We start from the raw sequence: 25,187 nt of genomic DNA, 5'->3' as shown, positions 1-25,187 counted from the left end.
TAAGATTCTGTTTCTCAAGAACCACTCTTAGTACCAAATTGTGTTAGAGTTCTCTAGAGAAACAGAACCAACAGGAGATATCTGTAAATATGAGATTTATAAAGGTGTTTCATGCAGCCATAGGAATGGAAGAGTCCAACTTCCATAGGGCAGGCTTTGAAGCTGGCAGCTCTGAAGGGTCTTGATGAACTCCATAGGAGAGGCTCACTGGCTGAAGAAACAGTGAAAAAGTCTCTCTTCTTCCTTAAAAGCCTCCAACTGATTGGATTATCTAATTTGTGGGAGACACACCCTTAGTTGATCACAGATGTAATCAGCTGCATCTGCAATCAATTGACTGATTATTTAATAAGCTAGACTTTCAGTTTATCAAGCAGCTATGAGATATCCTTACAGCAAAGGTCAGACCACTGCTTGCCTGACCAGAAACTGGGCATCATCACCTGGACAAGTTGATGGCAGAACCTAATCCTCCACATATTTTACTTTTCTAAATCTGCCAGAATGCATTATACCAGAAGTGTGTTGGTTTTTATAAAGAGGATTTATTAAGTTACAAGTTTACAGTTCTAAGGCCATAAAAATATCCAAACTAAGGCATCCAGAGAAAGATACCTTGACTTAAGAAAGGCTGATGGCATCCAGAGCACATTTGTCAGCTGGAAAGCAATGTGGAGGTCATCTAGGATCCTTTGGCTTCTAATTTCAAACAGCTTCCCTGGGGGCACTTTCTTTCTGCATTTCAAAATGTCTCTGTGTCAGCTCTGAAACTTTTTCCAAAATGTTTCCCTCTTAAAGGACTCCACTAAGTGGATTAAGACCTGCCTTGAATGGGTGGAGAAACAACTCCATGTAAATCACCTAATCAAAACATACTACCCACAAATGGATGGGTCATATCTCCATGGAAACAATTTATTCAGAAAGATCCCACCCAACAATAAGTCTGCACCCATAAGATTGGACTAGGAAAAAGAACATGACTTTTTTGGGTTACACAACACCTCTCAGGTACAGAGCATGAGAGCTGTGTAGGATTAATGCTGCACTGTGATGCCCAGAATTTGTACATACACAGTGATGAATGCTATATTCAAAAGAGCTATAATTCTAGTTGACAGAGTGTTATTGCCAATTTTTTAAATCCAGGCATATTACACAATGAAAAACAACTTCTGGTGGAAACATCTTAATAGTTTGTTTACTAAATACTTAAAAACATACTGAATAAAATCATGGGTGGCGCTGGTTCTATTTAGTTCACCAATTAGAAGTTGGTCCTTATTGTTTGTGGTGTGAGGTTAGAGAAGAGAAAATTAATGGAATAATTCTCATTCTTCTAATTGCAACCTTTCTGAGTTTTCTGCCATTGGAAGTGACATCTATTAGGCTGAGGCATGACACATGTATAGCAGGCAATAAGGAGTTAAAGGGCGAAGCCCTGGTTATAAATGAAAACATGAAGATAAGACTAAATTTTATCTTATTTAAAGGTTTTAACTTCATTGTTTTGTTGAGGACATTTAGTCTGTGAGGCAGGATAGAGCCACAGATGATATGGTACTAAAGTAATGAGAGAAGATCTTCCAGACAGTTCAGAAAATATTTATTTCTCGTCTAAATTCATGCAAGACTTAAAAAAAAAAAAAGCAAAGAAAAACAAAACTTCTCTCTTGTGGAGCAGAGCAGGAGTAGGCACTTGATGAATTATACAGGCAAAGTCATGTGGCCTTTATTCCTGCATTGCAAATATTCATGCAATAGCAACTAAGAGGTAGAAGTAGGAATAGAAGGATAATGGACATAGGAAAACATTGTTGTTCGGTATAACCTGATGGTGTAGTTGCCTGTAGGGTGGGAACTTTGTCAGCCACTGCCTAGAATTCAGTGTGAGGTTTAGAGTTATGGGGTTTCTCTATTCCTCTACTCCACCATTAGACTTCAGCAGCCCTGCCCACCTATAGCCCAGAGAGGGGTTTGTGTCCTGCCCTGATTCTAGTATTTTAAATACTAAGTTAAGGGCCCACAGAAAAGTGTTTGTTTCTGAAGCTCTTGAAGATTCTCAATTGTCATGTCAGCCCACACTTGAGCTTTAAAAATATAAGTTCAGCTATTTTCTTCTTACCCCTTTCTATGACAGTTCTTGCTGCTGCCCTCCAATAAGCATGCAAGCAACCCCAGGTGTGTTTTCTCTTATGAGAAATCTTTCTGGATTTCAGTTTTTAAACTTTCTTTGTGGTTTCAGTTTTGATTTTTGTAGTTTATATGGTGGGAGCACCCATTCAGTGAATCTTTCATTTCAGATGTTATATCAATAAATTCTAGACTTTCACTTTGTTGTTATTTTAGTTTTCATTTCTATGCTGAGATTTCTCCATTAGTTCCACCTTTTTCTTAATATCATAGAGCGTAGTGTTAACAAGTATTTTTAAGGTCTTTGTGTACTATTTCTGGCATCTTTTCTGTTGACAGCTTTATTTTTTTGTTAGTCACATTTTCGTGATTATTCACATGTCTAGTGATTTTTATTTTGATATAATTAAATTTGATTTGCATTATTATGGCATACATTTGCTAAAGTCTTTTACATTGAATTTGTGACTTTATTTTTAAAGTGGAGTTCTTGTAGACAATATATAGTTGGGTCTTGCTTTTTTATCCAATCTGACAATTGGGGTGTTTACATCATTTGCATTTAATATAATGATTGGGCTCAAATCTACCATCTCACTATTTGTTTGTCCCATCTGTTCTTTGTTCCCCTTTCCTCCATTCTTTTTGGTTAATTCAGCATATTTTGTATAATTCTACTTTATCTCCTTTTTTGGTTTATTAGCTGTAACTCTTTCTATTTTAGCAGTTTCTTTAGGATTTAGAGCATGTCTTTAAATTATCGTATGCTACCTTCAAGTAATATTGTTCCAATTTACATATAATATTAGATCCTTACATCATTAAACTTCTATTTCCCTTCTTCAAAGCTTTGTGCTGTTATTATCACATTTTAGTTTTACATATGTTATAAACTTCACAGTATACAGCTATTCTGTTTGCTTTAAATAGTCAATTATCTTTTTTTTGCACAGTTTTTATTATTATTATTATTATTTTTACATGGGCAGGCACCGGGAATTGAACCTGGGTCCTCTGGCATGGCAGGCGAGCATTCTTGCCTGCTGAGCCACCATGGCCTGTCCTTAGTCAATTATCTTTTAAAGAGATTTTAAAATTAAGAAAAAAGTCTTTTATACTTACCCACGTGTTTACCATTTCCAGCGATCATCAATCCTTTGTATATATCCAGATTTCCATTGGTATGTTTTGAATTTTGCTTGAAGAACTATCATTTACATTTCCTGTACTGTGGGTCTGCTTGTGATGAATTTCTTCAGTCTTTGTGTATGTGAATAAGTCTCTATTTGTGTGCAGTTTGGCAGATACTTTCACTGGATATAGAATTCTCTGTTGATGTATTTTCCTATCATTATTTTAAAGCTGTTGCTCAACTGTCTTCTTTTCTGTATTATATATGAAAGGAGTTTCTTGACATTCTTATCTTTTTTCCTCTGTATGTAATATGTCTTTTCACTTGAACACTTTTAAGAATCTCTTCTTGATCGCTTGTTTTAAACAATTTAAGTATAGTGTGCGTTGGTACACTTAGTCTTATTTTTTTGTTCAATTCATTGAGTTTCTTGGATCTACTAGTTTATCATTTTCATCAAATATTGAAAATTTGGGGCTGTTTTTTCTCTACACTCTCTCATCTCTCCTTAAGGGATTCCAATTACATGTAAATTCAATATTTGACATTGTCCCACTATTCATTGATACTGCCTCTTTTTATGCACTCTTTTTTCTCTGTGGTTTCTTTTGGATAGTTTATATCGTTGTATCTTCAAGTTTGCTAATCTTTCTTCTACAGATTCTAATCTGCTTTTTCTTTTTTTTTTTTACATGGGCAGGCACAGGGAATCGAACCCGGGTCCTCTGGCATGGCAGGTAAGCATTCTTGCCTGCTGAGCCACCGTGGCCCACCCTCTAATCTGCTTTTAATCACATCCAGTGTAATTTTCATCTCACATATTGTTTATATCTCTGGAAGTTCAATTTTATCATTTTATGTCTCATTTAACATTCAATCTTTCTTGAACCCAAAGAACTGTATAGAATACAGTTATAAGAATTATTTCAATGTCCTTTTCTACTAATTACTTGAGAGTAAGGCCAAGAAATGCCCCTTTATCCTAAATATGTCAGTGTGTATATCCTTATAGCAAGGGCATTTTCTTATATTACCAGATTAGAGTGATAAAAGCCAGGAAATTTGTTATTAATACAATACCATCATTTAATCCTTTTTAATATTGTTCTAAGCCTATACAGAAATAGATTGTTCCTATGTAGGATCAAATGCAGTATCCTGTACTATAGTTGGTTGTCACATTTCTTTAGTACCTAACTTGGAACAGTTCTTCAGCCTTTCTTCATGCCGCGTGGCTTTGATGTTTTTGAATACTTCAAGCCAGCTGTTTTGTAGTGTGTTCTTCAATTTGGTCTTATCTTATGGTTCCTCATAATGTGTTCAAAATACACATTTTTTGCAAGAACGCTACTGTGTGTGATGGTGTGTTCTTTTTGGTGAATTTTATTAGAAGGTAAATCATGTCAATTTATTCCAAAATTGGTCATGATAGCTTTTGATGACACAAGTAAACTGATTTTGTCCATGTTTATCCACCAAAAAAAAAATCTTTATAATTACTAAATAATTTTGGTGAAATATTTTAAGAATATGTATTTAGCTCTCCTTTAAGCTTTTTTAAAAGCTTTTTTTTTTAAAAAAAGAAGCCAGTTTTAGCATCCGAAGATTATTTCACATCTCTGTAAGTCTTTCTATCTTCATTATTTGTCATATAAGGAAAAACTTTCCTTGTTCCCTCCCATTTATATATATTTATATTACTGCAGACTTATGAATTTTCAATTTATTTAATGTGTTATAATCCCAAATCATTAATATTAATTTTATGCTCCAGTTGACCAATGGGAGCTCCACTAGCTGCTCCGGTGACCTTCTGATATGCCTTTATGTTTCTTTGAGGATTTTCTTAGTTTCCATAGAACATATCTTATTCTTTCTCTTTTCCATATTTGTTACTTCTTTCTCCAACAGTGAGAAATTGGCTCCCATTATTCTCAATATCTTCATTTGCTGAAGCCTAGAATTGGTGGTGTGCTGGCATGTTTAACAAGTAGATCTTCAAAACAAAAAATGGACAAAAATTGATAAAATTAAAACCATGATTTATAGCTTCTGCCAATTTCTATTGTGTAAACACTTCCACCATGGCCAAATTCAAGCTACTGTTGTGACTGCATAACTGAATGCAAAGTTGAGAAGAGACATGCACAGTCAAGATGCTGTGAGCCATTTCCACAAACCACAATGTGGTATGCATAAGTAGTACCATAATGGCAAACTGATATTTCTGTGAAAAGAAAATTTATTAAGAAGAGTACAGTATATGTTTCCAGTTTCTTGAGGTAAAATTTACATACAGAAAAATAATAAAGTCTTGTATATACAATATCAATGAATTTTGACATGCTACCTATACCCCTGTGACAATATAGAATGTTTCTATCACCCGCAAAGTTCCCAGATGCCCCTTCTGAATCAATTAGCCATTCAGAAGCAGTTCTGTTTTTTTTCTCAAAGATTAGTTTTGATTGGTCTATGTATTCACTATAGTGAAATCATATAATGTACTTTTTGTATCAACTTTTTTGTACCCAATAAAATGTATGCACGATTCATTCTTGTTCATCCATATATTAACAGTTTGTTTCCTTTTATTGGTGAGTAGTAGTAAATGGTATGAATACACAATACTTTGTTTACCCAAACTCCCAATGATGCGTAAATAGATTATTGCCATGTTTTAGTTTTGATAAAAAGGTTTCTATAAATGTCTGCATAAAATCACTTTGTAAATAAATGTTTTTTTATTTCTTTTGGGTAAATACTTAAGAATGAAATTGCTGTGTCACAGAATAAATGTATGCTTAACTTTATAATAAGCAAACAGTTTTCAAAAATATTTTTACTGTTTATACTTCCATCAGCATGTATAAAAAGCTGGGTACAAATTTCAATCTTCTCAGGCCTTTTTTTTTTTTGGATGGACAATCACCAGGAATTGAACGTGAGTCTCCAGCATAGCAGGCAAGAATTCTACCACTGAGCCACCATTGCACCGCCCTCAGGCTTTTTAATTTTAGCTGCTCTAGTAGATGAGTAGTGGCATTTTATAAACTTAATTTGCACTTTACTAATGACCACTGCTTTTGTGGACTTTTTCATGTGCATATTTAATATTGATCATTTCATTTAATTTTTGGATTTATTGGCATTATATATTTTTAATAATATCCCCTTGTTTCCCTTTAATGTCTATAGGATCTGTAGTGATAGCACCTCTTTTGACACTTCTGTTGGTGATAAATTCTTTCAGTGCTGTTATTTCTGAAAAAGTCTACTTTGGGTTCATATTTTAAATATTTATTTTTTCTGAATATAGAAGTACAGTTGACAGCAAAAAGCCTGCTGTCATCCTCCTGTTTTTTCCTTCATATGTAACGTCTTTTATTCTCAGAATATTTATATGATTTTCTTTTTATTGCTGCTTTTGAGAAATTTAATTAGATAGTCTTGTAGCTCTCTTCTTTTTTTGCTTTGTATTCTTTGAGCTTGTTGGATCTGCAGGTTTATAGTGTTCATCAAATTAAAAAAAAAATGCTAGCCACTATTTTTAAAATATTTTTTGCCTGTCCTTTGTGAATTCCATTTCCATATATATTAGGGTGCTTGAAGTTGTTCCATAGCTCACTGCTGATCCATTCATTTCGTTTTTATGTTTCTTTTCTTCTAGTTTCTACTATTATGTCTTCATATTTAATAATAATTTCTTACACATGTCCAATGGGCCATCATCCACACCAAGTTTATACTTCATCTCATATATTTTACAATTAATATCTATGATTTTGTTTCTTTAAAGATATCTTTTATCTCTAGAGTTAGCATTTTCAGTATTTCATCTGGCTTCTTGAACATATGGCACATAGCTATAATAACTATTTTTAAGATGGTGAATGCTTCTATGATCTATGATCTTTGTCCTTCTGGAAAATAGTTTGGATTGAATGCTTTTGTCTTTATTATTAGTCTTTCCATTCTGCTTCTTTGCATCCTTTGAAAGTTTGATTGGTTTGCATACATTGTAAATCTTACCTGTGGGTGCCAGATATTTTTTATTATTATAAAATTTTTGAACTTTTTTTTCCAAAAATAGTTATTTGGAAACAGTTTGGTCCTTTCAAGTCTTGATTTTAAGCTTTGTGAGGGGAAACAGAGCAATGTTTATTCTTGAGCTAATTTTGCTTTTCTATTTAGGCAAAGCATTCTGAATATTCTACCTCATGCCCCATAGGTTATGAGGTTTTCAAACTTGATAGGAGAAACTACTTCTAGAACTGGGTGCAAACTCTGGAGGCTTCTGCCTCTGGTACTTTTGGTTGTTGCTTTCAATGAACTTGGATGCTTTCTTTACATCCATGTGGGGAATAGTAGTTAGCTGAAAATTTGAGGAGAGCCCTCTTCAGGTCTCCAGATATATTTCTCTTTCTCTGAGCATTTCTCTCCTTAATGGTACTCTACTTTGTGAACTCTACAACTTAGAGTTGACATTTCCTTCCCAGACTCCTAGTTCTGTATCCTAAACTAAGGGAGACAAATAGCTTTTGTTTGAGTCCTTCCTTTCTGCCTGAATGCCTGGAAACCTCTCCAGGCCACAGTCTAAAGAAATCATATCACGTACTTTATTTTCTTTTAGTCCCTCAGGGATGACTATCATTCACTGATTCAAATCTGTTGATTTGCTGGTTTGCTAAAGCTAATGAAATGCAATATATCAGAAATGGGCTGGCTTTAACAATGGGGATTTATTAGCTTAAGCATTTACAATTCCAAGGTCATAAAAATATCCAAATTAAGGTATCAACAGGATGATACCTTCTCTGAAGACCAGAGACCAGTGAGTGAAAGTCTCCTCTGTCAGATAGCAAGGCACGTGGTGACACCTGCTAGGCTTTCTCACCCAGGTTTCATTGCTTCCAGCTTCCGGGTTAAGTGGTGTTCTCTCTCAGCTTCTGTGGGTGTGTCCTTGTCTCTCAGCTTTCCTGGGAGTTTTCTGTGAGCTTCTCGGTTTTTTTGTTTTGTTTTGTTTTGCATGTCCTTTATCCCCTTATAAAAGAATGCCAATAAGAGGATTTCACATCGCAATAGAAATAACCTAATCAAAAGATCCCACCTATGGTAGGTCTACACACACACGAATGGATTAGCTGATCTTTTCTGGACATACAACTTTAAGCTACCTACCAAATCCAAATTTCTTCAAGACAACAGTTTCAGATATTTTCCCAGATTTTTATTTATTTGGGTTATGAGGATAAATATGGTTTATCTTATTCTATCTTGGCCAAAATCAGAGCCCTTGTATGTTCTGTTAAACATTAAACAAAGACAAAAGAGGTCAATTAAGGAACTCCAAAATCCATCTCACTACAAGAGCAATGTAAAAACTGTGAGCATCAATTTTTTTTGGAGATATGAAAATTAACTACAGATTGCAACAACCAGGGAAACAGTTGATCAAGAAATTCCATCTGAATTTTAGTAAGTATAGTGAGTTTGAGGTGCTTTAACTTGTGTCCCATTTTCACTAGTAGCTCAGCAGTAGCCTTGAAAATAACAGCTTGCATACCTAATACTGGCACAAAGGAAGACGAATAGACTTCATTTGCAAAGATTTGTGATTGCTTTGACCTGTCTCATGAGCCCCTAGAAGAATAGCTCAAAAGACTTGCCTTTTTTTGCATAACTTGATACTATCCTAGTGCTAAAATGGCTACCCCTTACATTTACAGGTACAGGTATTCCTTGCTGCTCTCTGAGGTAATGGATAATATCTTCTGGGAAACAATAGATTAACACAAATCATGGAAAGAAAGGCTGGGGAATGAGATGCTTTGGGGACTAAGGGCTTTGAAAAGCTCCAACATATTCCCGGGAATCTTGAAGGCCATGTACATGCTGAGGTGTATACAAGAAAAACACAAAAAATCCTAAGCCTGCTCAATCAGGAAGGGACATTCAGACTAAGTCACTGTTGCATATTGCCTGCTTGAGCATGGAAGGCATACCCCAACAGACACACAGAACCCAATTGCAACTACTGGAGGATGTTTGGTACTAGGTATTTGAGTAAATTTCCATCCAACACTAGCTGGCCACCAAGTTAATGGAATAGAGACTTACAGAGGTCATACACTACAAAGAATACTGACTTTACAAAATTAGTTCAGAGAACTCATTAAACAAATAACCAAAACCAACTAAAACAAGCTGAAACAATACAACAAGATTGCCATATTTAATATTCAAAATGTGCAATTTTTGACCAAAAGAAAACACAAAGCTATCAAAGAAATAAGAAGTTATGACCCATACCCCAAAATAAAAAGCTATCAATAGAAACTGATTTGTAGGAAGCCCAGATAACAAATCTTTACTGAACAAATATTTTAAATTAGCTATTTTAAATATACTCAAAGAACCAAAAGAAGCCATCCAGAAAATTAAAAGAACCATCAGAGCGATGTCTCATAATATAGAATATCAATAAAGATACAGAAATTACAAAAAAGAATCAAATAAAAACATGGAGGGCAAATCTTTCAATAACTGAAATGAAAAATTTCCTGGAAAGGCTCAATAGCACATTTGAGCTGACAGAACAATGAATCTATGAACCTGAAGATAGGTCAATTAAGATTATCCAGTCTGAGGAACAGAAGGAAAAAAGAATGAAAATAAACAGAGCCTACGAGACATGTGAGACAACATCAGGCATAGCAATATATGCATGAGAGTCCCAGGAGGAAAGGATACAAAAGGAAAGAAAGAGCAGATGAAAGAAGTAAAGACTAAAACCACCCAAGTTTGATGAAAAACACTAACCTACACATTCAAGAAGCTCAACAATCTCCAAATGAGATAAACTCAAGAGATTATATGAAGGCACATTATAATCAAATTTTCAAAAACCAGAGGCATAGAGAGACTCTTGAAGCAGCAAAAGAGAAGACAGTCCTTACCACATACAAGATATACTTGTTTATATCAACAGACCATCAGAAACCATGAAGGTCAGAAGACATTGTAAAAATGTATTAGGGCATAGAAAGAATAAATGTCAATCAAGAATTTTATATCTGACTGAACTATTCTTCAAAAAAAGGAGAAATTAAGGTATTTTCAGATAAAACAGTGTTTGCTACTAGTAGACCTGTCTACAAGAAATGCTAAAGGGTGTATACTTCAGGCTGAAATTAAAGGACAGTAGACAGTAACTCAAATACACTTGAGGAAATTTAAAATAAAAACACTGGAAAAGGCATAGGACTACATAAAAGTCATACTAATGATTTTTTGTTTGTAAATGTTCCATTTGATTTAAAAGACAACTGCATAAAGCAATAATTAGAAATCTATGTTAATGGTGACACAAAGTATACACATGTAATTTGTGACAATAATAGCAGAAAATTAGGGGGATGTAATAATATAAGAACAGAGTTTTTGTATACTATTGAAATTGAGTGGGTATTAATTCAAACTAGATTGTTATAAATTAATACGTTAATTTAAATCTTCAGAAGAATTACTGAAAATGAACAAAAAATGCAGTATAAAAACCAAAAACAAATTAAATGATATACTAGAAAATATCTGTTAACACAGAAGGAGGCAGTAATGGAGGAACTGAGGAAAAATAGATATGAGATATGTATAACAGCAAAATGGTATAAGTAAGTCTTATCATGAGACACTATATTAAATGTAAATTAGATTCTCAAAAAATAGAAATTGGCAGAATGGATAAAGAATGAACCAACTATATACTGTCAACAAGAGTCTCATTTTATATGTAGACACAAATAGATTAAAAATAAAAATTCCAAAAGATATTATAATTAATAAATAGATAAATGTAATTTCATCAAACTTGAAAACTATTGTGTATCAACAGAGATTATAATGAAAGTAAAAAAGACAACCTACCCAATAGGAGAAAATATTTGGAAACCACATAGACAATGTTTTAATTTACTAAGGCAGCCAGAATGCAATACACCAGAGATAGATGGGCTTTTATAAAGGGGATTTATTTAGTTACAAATTTACAGTTCCTCAGTGGAAGGACAGCTGGGTTTCTCTGTCACATGGGAAGGCACACAGCACTGTTTCCTCGCCCTCTCTCTTGGCTTCTGTTAAATAGCTTTCCCCAGGGTGTGTCCTTTCTGCAACATCAAATGTCTGGGTCTGAGCTGCTTAGCTGTCTTCTGACCTCTCTCCTTTAAGCTTCCAGCTAATTAAATTAAACATCACTCATTGTAGCAGGCGCTTCCCTTAGCAAATTGCAGAGCGAATGGACTATAGATGGATTTCACATGCTGATGATTTAAGCCCACAGAAACAGAACAACTGTGCACCATCACCTGGTCAAGCTGACCCCTGAACCTGACTACTACAGCCAATAAGGGTATAATATGCAGATTATATATTAAGAAATCTTAAAACTCAACAAAAAAATGAAAAAACAACCCAATTAAAAAATGAGCCAAAGATTTTACTGCTATGAAACAAACAGAAAACCAAAAATCTTGGAGAGGATGTGGAGAAATTGGGACACATGCACTGCCAATGGGAATGTATAATGGTAGAGCTGCTATGGAACACAAGTTGGCAATTCCTCAGAAAACTAAATATCAAGTTGCTCTGTGAGCCAGCAATAGCGCTACTCAGTATATACCCACAAGAGTTGAAAACAGTGACACAGAGAGGCATATGCACACTGATGTTCATAGCAGCATTATTCACAATCGCCAAAAGATGGAGACAATCCAAATACCCGTCCGCAGATGAGTGGATTAATAAAATGTGTATATACATACGATGGAATATTATACAGCAGTAAAACAAAATGATGTCTCAAAGCACATGACAAGATGGATGAGCCTTGAGGACATAAGGCTGAGTGAAATAAGCCAAACACAAAAGGATAGATACTGTATAATTCCACTTTTATGACCATGGTAAAATCAGAGGCTTCTAATACAAGACGTAGGGGACCTAGAGATACACAGACGTTAGAGATCAGTGAACGGTTAGCTAATGAAGTTCAACTAAAATGTAAGGGAATAGATAGAAGTGAAGGTGGTTCTCTAGTAGGTCCATAAGTAATATTACCATACTGAAAGTGAACATGACTGAAAGGGTTTGTATAGACCTATGTATCCCACTGATTAACACTAGAAATATAAATAAGTTCTTGCAAGTACTACTTCAAATGTATGATTCGTGTACAAAAAGTGTTTAAGTCCAGGGTATAGGGGGAAAACTGCTATTGCATGCTATGGGTTATGTTTAACAGGAAAACATCAGCACCACAGCAACAGCAGGGGTACATAAAGGGGGGAGGGACAGGAGTTAAGGGGAGGTTTAGATCTTCTTTTGGTGAGGGTGTGTTTATTGGTTAACTTTCTCTTGGGAACAATGAAATTATCTAAATTAGAGAATGTTGATGGAGTGTGGACTTTGGGCATTGTACATAATGCCTAGTGAATACAGGTGTCTGAAGAATGCACTGAGAAAAAGATTGGTAAATGATGGTGTATACTTATGATCAAATATTGTGCAGCTACAAAAAGTAATGAAGTTGTGAGGCATGCAATGATGTGAATGAAACTGTGGGACATTTGGTGAGGGAAAATAAGCCAGAAATGAAAGAGCAATTATTGTATGGTCTCCTTTAGAAAACGCTTATAGGAAAATAGGGGCCTAGATTGTAAGCTTTTATAGCAGACACATTTACTCTGGAGTGGTAATCCATTTCTGGATTTTGAGAGGCTATTTTATATATGTATAATCTAGTACTTAGACATAAGAATGAAGCTGATCAGGTTGGGATTAAGGCAATTAGGAACACAGGGTTATGGAAAACATTGTCTATATTTTAGAACTTCATCTACTCTTTGAGACCAAAGTAAGAAGGGTTTATTTTGTCTGGAACCTAAATTTTCTATAACACATAATGTAATTCAACCTGTCTGGATCACTCACTTGAACCATCTAAACACAGGGAGCCCAGAATAAGAATGAGGGCCTTTAATCCTGTATAGCTTAATATAATGCCTGGATACATCCTAGAATATATTAAGAAGATAATCAAAAAGTATTTGCAAAATATCTTGAAGGATGGCAGAAAAAATATGGAACTATTAAACTTTACCATCAGGGAATCCCCTAATACTGTGTCAAACATTAGGAACACCCAAATCAATAGGTCAAGTCCTTGATCTTGAAGCTTGCTCCTGGGAAGCTTATGTATGTAGCAGAGAAGCTTAGCATACATATAGATATGCCTAAGAATTACTTCTGGAGGAACTCTTCTGTTACTCAGATGTGGCCTAATTCTCTCTTAGTCCAACTCTGCAAGTGACATCATTGCCCTCCCCACTACATGGGACATGACATTCAGGGGTGAAATTCTCCCTGGCAGCATGGGAGATGACTCCCAGGGAGAGTCTGGCCATGGCACATGGGATTAACAATGCCATCCTGAACAAAAGGGGTAACTAATGAAATGTCAGTGTCTGAGAGAGTTCAAATAGAATCAAGAGGTGACTCTGGAGGTCACTCTTAGGCAAGCTTCAGTTAGACATTGCTACCTATCATAACTTGCCAAACCCCAACCAAAACCATTCCAGCAAATCCCAAAGAAAATCTAGGGCAATATGTAAGATTCTACAAAGCTTCCATGTAGGATAACTTTCCAGAAACCTACAACCCCTAGATGGGTCCCTGCACCAGATAAGTCCTTAAACATAGAGGGTCCAGCCTCTCCAGAGCATCAACTAGTTCCATCTACCTACCACATATTACTGACAGCCCTTTCCAACATGAAAAAGTTAGAATGGCCATAGCCCAAATACCCCTAAAAAAGTGGGATGGAAAGATCAAAGGTGATGGTGGAGTTATACAGAGAAGGTGGGTTTAACAAATGAATATGATTGCTGAATCATTCCATTGATATTTTTTTTTAGTCCCCGGTATCTTAGAATGGCCAGAAGTAAAAATCCAAAATTGTGGAAGTGTAACCTACACCAAACTCTGAAATCTGTTCTACAACTAATTGCTGTTCTGTGCTTTGAAAATTATTGCTTTTTAAAAAATATATATGTTATTTTGCACAAAAAAAGTTGATTGTGATGGTAAAAAATATTTATTCTTTCTAGCCTCCTATGTTCTGGAACAGTGAGAAGGAAAAATCTGAGAGAAGAGTGTGGTAGCCTATGACAAACTCTGGGATCTATCCTGTAACTACTTGTTGAAGAGTGCTTTGAAAACTATTGCTTTTTTCTTTCTTTGCTTTGTACATATGTTATATTATACTATAAACATGTTAAAAAAAAAAGAGCCGAAGATTTTGATACACATTTCTCCAAAGAAATAGTGTGCCACTAGTATACTATTAAAAAAATGCATCCATTGTAAATTGATTTTTGACAAGGGAGGCAAGATCTTTCAATGTGGAAAGAATAGTTTTTTTTCAACAAATCGGATTGAGACAACTAGGTAGACACATACAAGGCAATGTGGCTACCTGACAACATAAACAAAAATGAACTCAAAATGTATCAGTGACCTAAAGATAAGAGATAAAACTACAAAACATTTAGAAGGAAATACAGGGATGAATTTTCATGATCTTAAGTTAGGCAATGACACCAGAAGCATGAGGTACAAAAGAAAAATAAATAAATTGGACATCATGAAAATTAAAAATATTTGTACATCTAAGGGCACTATCAAGAATGGGAAAAGATAACCCAAAGACTAGGAGAAAATATTTGCACATCATTTCTCTGACATGGATCTAATATTCAGAATGAATAGAAACTTTAAGGATAGAACGACAAATGAGAAAAAACTAATTAAAAATTGGCAAAGGTGTGGGTAGAAATTTCTCCAAAGTAGAAATGCCCATATGCAAATGGACAATAAGCACATAAAAAGATAGTCAACACCATTAATCCTAAGGAAAATATAAATGAAAACAACCATGAATCTGTAGATTGCTTTAGGTGGTATTGACATCTTACTATTAAGTCTTTGAATCCACGAGCATGGAATATCTTGTCATTTATTTAGATCTTTAATTTCTCTTGGAAGTGTTTTGCAATTTTCAGTGCTCAAGTCTTTCCCCTGTTTGACTATATTTATCTTTTGGTATTTTATTCTTTTAGATGCTATTATGAATGTAATTGCTTAATTTCCTCTTTGTATTATTGTTCATTGCTAGTGCATAAAAACATAATTGTGTATGTGTTTGTGTCTTGCCCTTGTACCATGCTACTTTGCTGAATTAATTTATTAGTTCTGGTAAATTTCTTGTGGATTCCTTTCAAGCTTGTCACTTGTAAATAGATATAGTTTTAATTCTTCCTTTCCAATTTAAATGCCTTTTTTTTTCTTGCCATTTTTTTCCTGGTAGAACTTCTAGTACAATACTGAGTAACTGTTGAAAACATGCATCCTGATCTTATTGAGAAAGCTTTCAGTCTTTCACCATTGAGTCTCATGTTAGCTGTGGGCTAATTTGTAAATAGCCTTTAATATATTGAAATGTTCTCTTCTATTTCTATCTTGTTGATTGCTTTCATCATGAAAGGGTGTTGCATATTGTCAAATGCTTTTTTTTTTTTGCATCTATTGGGATGATAAGGTCTTTTCCCTTTTTATATTAATTTGATATATTCCGTTGAATTTCATATGTTGAATCACCTTTGCATTCTTGGGACAAATCCCATGTGGTCATGGTGTATAATCCTTTTAATATGCTGTTGTATTTGTTTTAATAATGATTTTTCTTCTGTTTTTTTTTAACTCTAGTAACATATTTATCACCTAAATTTCCCCTTTTAACCTTATTCACATATATAATACAATGATACTAATTGCATTAACACTGTTGTGCTACCATCACCACCATCCATTACCACAACTTTACAATCAACCCAAATGGAAATTCTGTACAATTTAAGCATTAATTCTTCATTCCCTACCCTCAACCCAGTCCCTGGTACTATGTAATTCAGATTCTGACTGTATGAGATTAGTTATGCTAGTTGTTTCATATTACTGAGAGCATACAATATTTGCCCTTTGGTGGCTGACTTATTCACACAACATGATGTGTTCAGGATTAATCCATGCTGTCGCATGAGTTAGAACTTCATTCCATTTTATGGCTGAATAATATTCTATTGCATATTCATATACACTATTTTGTTTATCCATTCATTGGTTGATGGACATTTGGGCTGCTTCCTTCTTTTGGGAGTTTTGAATAACACCGCAATGATATCGGTGTGCAAATAGCTGTTCAAGTCCCTGCTTTCAATTGTTTTGGGCATATACCTAGTAGTGAGATTGCTAGGTAATATGATAGCTCTATACTGAGCTTTCTGAGGAAGTACCAAACTATCTTCCATAGTGGCTGCAACATTTTACATTCCCACCAGCAATAAATGAAAGTCCTTATTTCTCCCTATCTTCGGTGGTGACAGTGGTCATCTTGTCCTGTTTCTGATCTTAGGGGGAATATTTTCATTCATTCACACTGAGTGTGAAGTTAGCTATGTGTTTTTCATATATAACATTTATCATATTGAGGAAGTTCCCTTCTACTTCCAGTTTCTAATGTGTTTTTATCAAGAAATCTTGCAGGATTTTGTGAAATGCCTTCTCTGCATCAATTGAGATGATCATATGTGGGATTTTCCCCGCTTTGGTCTCAATATGGTGTGTTTATTTATTTCCCTTTGTTGACCCTCTCCTGCAACCTGAGATAAATGTGCCCCTTTCATTTATAAATTTAGTTATTCGCATTCTCTCTCTTTTTTTCTTTGTCAGTCTAGCTGAAGCTTTGTTGTTTTATTGATCTTTTCAAAGAAACAACTTTTGGTTTTCTTGATTCTCTTTATTGTCTTCTGTTCTTTAGTTCACGTACTCTAATATTTGTTACTTTCTGTTTTCTCTCACTCAGGGTTTAGTTTGCTCTTCTTTTTCTAGATCTTCCAGTTTTGAAGTTAGGTCTCTAAATTGAAGTTTTTTTCTTTTTTAATGTAAATATTTAGAGCTGTAAATTTCCCTGTCAGCACTGTCTGCTGCATCCCATAAGGTTTGGTATTTTGTGTTTTTATCTTCGTTAGCCTCAAGATAGTTTCTAATTTCCTTTGTTGTGTCTTCTTTGACTTGGAGTGTTATCATGTGCCTTTGAGATGTGTATTCTGCTGCTGTTGGTTGACGAGTTCTATATATGTTTTGCTGTTGGTTGAAGTGATAAACACACACACACACACACACACATATATATACGAAGTGATCTCATATATATATATATGTGGTGCTAGCAGTTTATAGTATCATTTGAGTCTTACATTTCCTTGTTAATCTTCTGTCTAAATATTCTACCCATTATTAAATGTGTTGTATTGAAGCCTCCTAATAATAATGTAGAACCTTCTACTTCTTTCTTTGAATCTGTCAATATTTGGTTCATATATTTTGTAGTGCTGACATTAGGTGCATATATATTTATAATCATCATGTCTTCTTGCTGAATTGGCCATTCTATTAGTATATCCGAACTTCTTTGTCTCTTGTAACAGTTTTTGGCCTAAAGTCTGTTTTATTTTATATTGGTATAGCTATCCCAGCTCTCTTTTGGTTACAATTTGCATAGCATATTTTTTTCTGTCATTACTCTTTCAACCTACTTGCACCATTGAATTTAAGATGAATATCTTATAAGTAGCATATAGTAAGGTCGTGCTTCTTCATCCTTTCTGCCAATCTCTGCCTTTTGACTGGAGACTTTAATCTATTTACTTTTAAAGTAAGTGCCAATAATGTAGGACTTTATTCTGTGCTTTTGCTATTTGATCTTTGTAAGTCTTATAGCTTTTTTGCCCCTCAAATCTCCCATTAGTACTTATTTTCATATGTATTTCATTTTTGTGTAGTGTAACATTTGAGTCTTTTCTCATTTCCTTTTGTATATATTTTTCAGGTTTTTCTTTGTGGTTGCCCTGGGGCTTAAATTTAACATCTGAAATCTAGAGCATTCATTTGTTAACTTAATTTCAATAGCATACACCAACACTGTTCCTATATCCTTCCATCCCTCCACCCTTTTGGGGTACCTGTTATAAATTATGTCTTTATATATTTTATGTCCTAAACCAGAGAGCTATCCTTATTTTTTATGTATTTGCATTTTAAACCTCTAAGAATTAAAAAGTGGAGTTATATTTTCTTATTGTTTGATGCTACTATATAAAAATACAATTGGTTTTTGCATTTTACCTTTGCATTGTGCAATTTTGCTAAATACTCTTATTTTATTAGATGTCTTGCAAATTCCATAGGACTCTGTGATAACAATCATGTCATCTGAAAGTATACAGTCTTACTTCTTCTGTGCTGATATTTATACCTTTTATTTCTATTCTTCACTAATTGCACTGACCTGGACTTCAGTAAAATATTTAATGAGAGTAGTATCAGTGAGCCATCCTTGACTTTTTTCTAATTTTATGGAGAAAGTGTTGCCATTCACCATCTAAGGCCATCTAAAAGATATCTATGAAAAACAAAAGGTATTATCACATCTAAGAATGATAATACCTTTTGTTTCTCATAGATATCTTTTATCGTATCAACAGATTCCCTTTATATTCCTAATTCATTGAGAGTTATTTTAAATCATAAATTGGCATTGAAATTTGTCAAATTTTTTTTCCCTGTATCTACTGAAATGATTAAATGGTTTTTCTTGTCCACTTTGTTAATATGTTGCATTTTTTTTAAAACTCCATTATTCACATTGCATTCCTGGAATACATACTACTGTATCATAATGCAATATCTTATTTATATATTACTGTATTCAATTTAGCTAACATTTTTGTTAATTATATCTGAATTTTGTTCATAAAGGATATTACTCTGTAATTCTCTCTCTCTTTTTGTAATTTTTTCCAGTTTCTGGTTTTAGGTTATTCCAGCCTCACAAAGTGAGTTGGGAAGTGTTCTCTATTTTCTCAAAGGGTATGTGTAAGTTTGGTTTTATTTTTTCCTTCTAGGTTTAATTCACCAGTGAAATATCTGAGCCTAGACTTTTATTTGTGGGAAAGTTTTTGATAATGAATTAAATTTCTTTAACAGACATATGGACCATCCAATTCTCTATTTCATCTTATGTCAATTTGGTAAAGCATATTTTCCAAGGAATTTCTTCATTTCATTTAAGGTGCTTATAATATTTCACTATTATTCTTTTAAATGTGTGCACAATCTCTATAGTGAGATCCTCTTTTCATTCCCAATATTGGTAATTTATAGACCCCCTTTTTTTTTCCTTCATGAATCTATCCAGGGTTTTATCAGTTTTGCTGTTCTTTTTTTTTTATCAGGTGCGTGGTCCGGGAGTTGAACCTGGGTCTCTCAGATGGAAGGCAAGCATTCTACCACTGAACCACCCATGCACCCTGGTATTCTTTTTTAAGGCTAACTTTTGCTCAAGTCACTTTTCCCCATTGTTTATTCTCTACTTCTTGCTCTCGTATTCATTATTTCCATCCATTTAATTCTATGACCAAGTTTCCTTAACTTTACTCGACTAAGGGTAAATAGAAATACACCTCAATTAAAAAAACAATTAAAGGAGAAAAAACTTCTGGCCCATAATGTTAATTTGTGTTATTATAATTATTATGGTGACTTCCTTGGGAATTCCTATGACTGTGGGGTTTCTCTAAGTTTCTAAGAAGAATAATTGATACTAAACATTTTATTTTCTATAGTTTTAAAGGAGAAATTTGAACCAAATGAAGATTAATAGTTTAATATTTTGGAGTATTCAATGAGTAGAGTCATACTTTACTCCCTTCAAAATAAGATAAGACTGTATTCCCTTCAAAATGGAAAGTAAACAAGGACTGTTCCTGCCTGGTGAGACTGCCCTCTCCTAAGCTTGTAGCTTCAGTTGCTCACTGCCTGGCATTCTTTAGAACTCTGCTGAGCTCAGCATCCCAGTCCAATTCCTAGGCCCTGAATAAAATCAGCTTGTGGTTGAAAAGAGTTAGAGATTTATAGAACCCAATATCAATGGTGGCCTTGAAGAAGAGAGAATGTATTGCAAAACATGGGAGTATAAGGAAAGGGGGAAGCAGAATGGACTGATTTCTTTTTGAAACCCAACTCTGTGATACATTCATGCTGGGCACTTCATATACTTTTTCTCTGATAATCCTAATACCATGTGAGATAAACTATTATATCCATTTCAGAGATGAGTATATTCAAGGTTATAATCATTTGGAAGATGAGAGTTAATTTTAGGACTGTGAGATGCAAAAGCCTGTTTCTTAACTTTGTGTAAGACTTATACACAGCCTTCCAGGATGAAGAGGAGAGCCATACATTGCTTCAAGCAGTGTCGCAATGTCAGAATTGCAGAGTCAACTGTGGAGTGCTGATTAATAGGACTTCTTAACCCTCATCACAATCCCAGACTTTAAAATCTGCAGTGATGCAAACTGGGGGGGGGGGGGGGGGGGGGGGGGATGCTGTAGGGCCTTGAATTAAGATACTTGAGGTTGCAGGGGGACCTTTCTTGTAAAATATCTGTGGACTTTGCAATTTGTGTTTTGGCAGAAGGTAATGAGGAGCTAGGGAGTTTCAAGAGTCCTCACGATGGTAGGGGTTGACCTTGCCGTCTGCACAGGATCTATTAGTTTGACTATAAAGCTCATATTTTTATATCAAATATCCTTTGACATAATTTCAAAGCTTCATTCCCATTAGAAAATCACACACACTGAAATTCAAGGTCTTGAAAATACCTTAAAAACTAAAACTACTAAAAACATCTTAAGCATCCTAATATTCACTTCAAAGAAGCATTTTGTTGGACAATATGCAGTCTACAATCCACTTAAATCTCCGAGGAACCCCCTGTGTTAAATGGGTAATCAATCCACCTGTTCTGGCCTGGGTCAATTCAAGCACCCCTCCAAGGACCCAGGCACTGCCTCCCACCACAGGGGAGAAAGAGGGGACCAGCAGGGGCAAGCTCTCGCCCTGCTAGGGCATGCCTGCTCACTCACTCTCCCACGGGCACAGAGGGTGGGAGAATGGCCGAGGACAGCTCTTTTGCCACTACTCACAAGGTGAGTTTTCTATGGCTGATTTAATTCACTTGCTGTCTGTTGTAATGCATGCTGCCTCCTCAGTGGTTTTGTCTCTATTTGCTCGCTCCCTTTCTCTGCAGGTCTCCCCTTCCCTTCCATCTCTTCATCGCCCTTCCCCTCCAATCCTCCCCTTTCTTCTCTCTTCTATGCTGCCATTGGTCTCTTTGCTTTAATGAGTTCTCAGTAAATGATATTAGATAGTTATGGGCCCTATCACTTACATCTTACCCTAGAACCAGAGATCTTAGAGGCAGAGAACACTAACAAGAAAGTGATTTTCAGTCTCTTTTTCAGAAACGATATGAGCGATAACTAACATTCATTCATTATTTGACAAATTTTTATTTAGCATCAGCCACGATACATGCATACTCGTAGAGCTTTCATTCAACTCAGGGGATGGGAGAGACAATATTTATAATTTGAAAAGCAAATTATATAGCATCTTGAAGGTGGAAAATACTGTGGGAAAAAAATTAAGCAAGGCAGAGAGGATCGGAAATATTGTTTGGCTAGAATTTAAAGGGAGGTTTCAGGGTTGCCCTTGCTGGGATGATAACTTTTGAACAAAGTTTAATGGAAGAGGAGATGAGGGATTAAGTTGTGTTTATCTCTGGGAGAAGAGCGTTCCAGGCAGAGGAAACAGCAAGTGTAAATGCCCTGAGACGGGAGCATTCTTGAAGTATTTGGTGGAAGGCAGGGGGGTCTGTGCAGTTGGAGTGAACTGAGTAGGTCTGATCTCCTGGTGAAGCTGGTAATGAGCATTCAGGTGCAGTTTCTCAGGTATTCAATAATCGTTTGCGGATACTAAAGATTGATTAACTGTATTCTAAAGGGATTTCTAAATGAGCTCTTACCAGATCAGAAAATACACAGGTTTCTAAAACAGAAAGGAGCATTCGCAGGTTGTAGGAATATCATTAGAAGGTTTAAGGCAGGTGGTAATATCAGACTGAACACCAACCTTTTCTTTGCATTGATTTGAACTTAAATTTTATTATACTGTTCTTTTAGTTCTTAGTTCCTGGCTCACATTATTGTTTAAACTTTTTTTTTTGGAGTAACATACATACAATGTACAATTTCTTGTTTTAGCCACTTTCAAATGTCCGGTTTTGTAATATTAATTACATTCATACAATTGTGCTACCATTACCAATGTAGATTACCCCAAATTTTCATCCCCTCAAAATGGAACTCTGCATCCATTGAGTAATAACATCCCCTTCCCCTTCCCCTTACCTCCAGCTCCTGGTAACCTGCACGCTACTATCCCTGTCTCTATGAATTTGCAATTGAGCAAATGTTTGCACATCAACTCATTTAGTGGGTGAAAAAGCAGGCAAACCACTAGACTTATCAGGATTGAGAACACGTTTTCTCTGTTTTAGAATTTCTTTGTTTTTTCCTGTCTCAAACTTTACTCTCAGCAAATGCTTCCAAGCCAGCTGCAAAGACCATGGCCATCTGACCTGAACTTGCACACCTCCACTTCCTCTTAGGTTTGGCTCCCCAGGCCTTTCTTCCTTCTCATAGGCCCACTCTATGTGCCATCCCCCAGGCTCTTTTGGTTGGCTCCCAGACTTCTCCTACTCTCCGTAGCAGTTGCAGATTTACCTATTTAATTGAATTCTTTTCTTCTGCCTTCAAGTGACAGCTGGGGCTTTCTCTCCTGCTCACTATTACATGCCCAGACCCTGGTACACTGCTGGTCCCGAGTAATTACTCCAAAAATATTTGTAAGTGGAATGAATGGTTAGTCCCCTTCATCTTAAACAGAAATAATCTCCTTGAATCTGTCTCCAGGTAGTGAGAGACATTTGCAGCTATGTGGAGGAGGAGCTTCTGTGTCTTTCTTCACCTCCCTCCTAACTTCTACTTTCCCCTTTTCCTAAAGATTAAACCTTTTTTGTCCTTAAACTTATAGTTTCATATGTATCGAAGGTACTCATGTCCTCTCTTCTTCAGGGGAAAAGTCCATTGTCTCGGTGGAGGGCATTTCCCTGAGAAGGAAGGAGGAAAATAATCTGAAATCATTTGCTTTGATGTTCCAAGAGCATCAGGGCCCTTTGGGATTATCTGAACTTTCAAAAGAGAAGGATTGTTAATCAATATGACATTTTGATTTCTGGAATTCCATGAAAAACTCCCAGTGAATTTTCAAAGAAGTCAGATAGTTTGGAGAAATTATTGCCTGGGAATTGTTTTCCTGTCTGATGGATATTCTCTTAGAATTGTTTTTTGTGAGTCTGTCTGTCTGGCCCCTTCAAGAACTTCTAAGTGCTTATCTCTGGGTCTCGTGGTTATTTTCAAACATCCATTTGGAGAATGCCTTTCTTGCTGCTGAGGTGTTTCTGAGTGGCATTTCCTATCAGGTCTATAAGTGCATTTGACCTACCTCCCTGATTGTCCCACATCAATGCTAGTAGGGCCAGACCTGATCTGTGCTTGTGGAATGGTAGGCGGTCCTGGCCAATGGGTTACCCCTATTTTGCTCAGTCTGCTCTTCAGCTGAAAACTCTCATTTCCTAGGGCCACTCAAGGGCAAAGGATATGGGTACAAAAGTGTAGCTTAGCAAATCAGCAATCCTGTTATTTGATAGGGAATCATTTCGAATGGTTTTGAAATCAGGGGAAAACATATCTGTCCTGTAGAGCCTGATATATCTGAAATAACTGCAGTGGCTCTCTAAAGAGTGGAAACACACAGAAAATAAGGCCGGCTGGACAGGAAATGTAGACACTTGCAAATTACTTTAACTTCTCTGGTTTCTTGCCAGATTGATTTCTTTCATTAGGGGAAGTTACTTCCATCTACATACCACTCTAGCCTCAGGAGGTAAGACACTGATTTACTGGTCTTAATTTAGGAGTGTCCTGAATTTTCAGGAATTTATTGTTTAATATTTGAATGCCCATATGACATTTGGATTAATCGACTTGATTTGGGTATAAGTCTTTTGTGAGTTATGCCTCAAGTTGAGCCGGAAACATGGTTTCTAATTATTGGTGTCACCATCCTGGACATCAAGCCTAGTGGTAACATATCTGAAGAGTATTTTCAGCATAATCCCAGGTTTAAGATCTGTAGTAGCTTCCTGTATTCTCTTTTCTCTGCTTTAACTTCTTTAGCCTCACATTTAGGAGCTTAGCTCAAAGAGGTCCTGACCACTTTTCTGACCTCATCTCTTTTTGTTCTCTGGCCAGTGCTCTCAATAGAGGCATTGCTGCTCCACCCATACAGCCAGAAGAGAGATTTGGAAATGTGTGAGAATTTCAGTGGTCACTGTTATTGGGGACAGTATCAATATTTGGTGGGTGAGGCTTAGGGATGCTAAAAGTCCTGCAATGTGTCAAATGCTTATACATGAAGAATTGTTCTCCTGCTCTTAAAAGTGTGCCCATTGATAAAAGCTTAGTCTGATTGTCGCCGAAAACAGCTTTATAATTATCAGTCCATCTGCTCTTGCTTGTATTCCTTGTGCCCAACCCCACTTGTATTAACGTCTTACTCTCTGCTCTTACCACTTCTAAACCTATCAGTTCTTTTAACAATGGACTCAAATTAACTTCTGCTAGGAACATTTCTCAGATTCGTCTGTTCTCTCCACCTGAGATACCTACTCATATACTGTTTTCTTCGGTGAATCCATCCTGCAAGTTTCAGTTATATTTTCACATTTTCTTTGAAGCTTTTCCCAGACTGCCACCCTGAGCAAACTCCTAATGTCATGAAT

The 25,187-nt window shown here is 35.6% G+C and overlaps 1 protein-coding gene across 1 annotated transcript in view; it reads left to right on the top strand.

Annotated features, from left to right (window-relative positions):
* LOC143680198 (uncharacterized) overlaps positions 1 to 25,187 on the top strand; it is a 74,879-nt gene that overhangs the window by 24,249 nt on the left and 25,443 nt on the right. The window contains exons 3-4 of the mRNA XM_077156781.1: positions 3,966 to 4,002; positions 19,241 to 19,306. Of these exons, the coding sequence (XP_077012896.1) occupies positions 3,966 to 4,002; positions 19,241 to 19,306 (103 nt within the window). The remainder of the gene's footprint in view (positions 1 to 3,965; positions 4,003 to 19,240; positions 19,307 to 25,187) is intronic.

This window comes from Tamandua tetradactyla, chromosome 4, assembly GCF_023851605.1.
Source record: "Tamandua tetradactyla isolate mTamTet1 chromosome 4, mTamTet1.pri, whole genome shotgun sequence".
Classification (NCBI taxonomy): Eukaryota; Metazoa; Chordata; class Mammalia; order Pilosa; family Myrmecophagidae; genus Tamandua; species Tamandua tetradactyla.
Note: the sequence above shows the minus strand (reverse complement) of the source record. Positions and strands in the feature narration are given on the sequence as shown.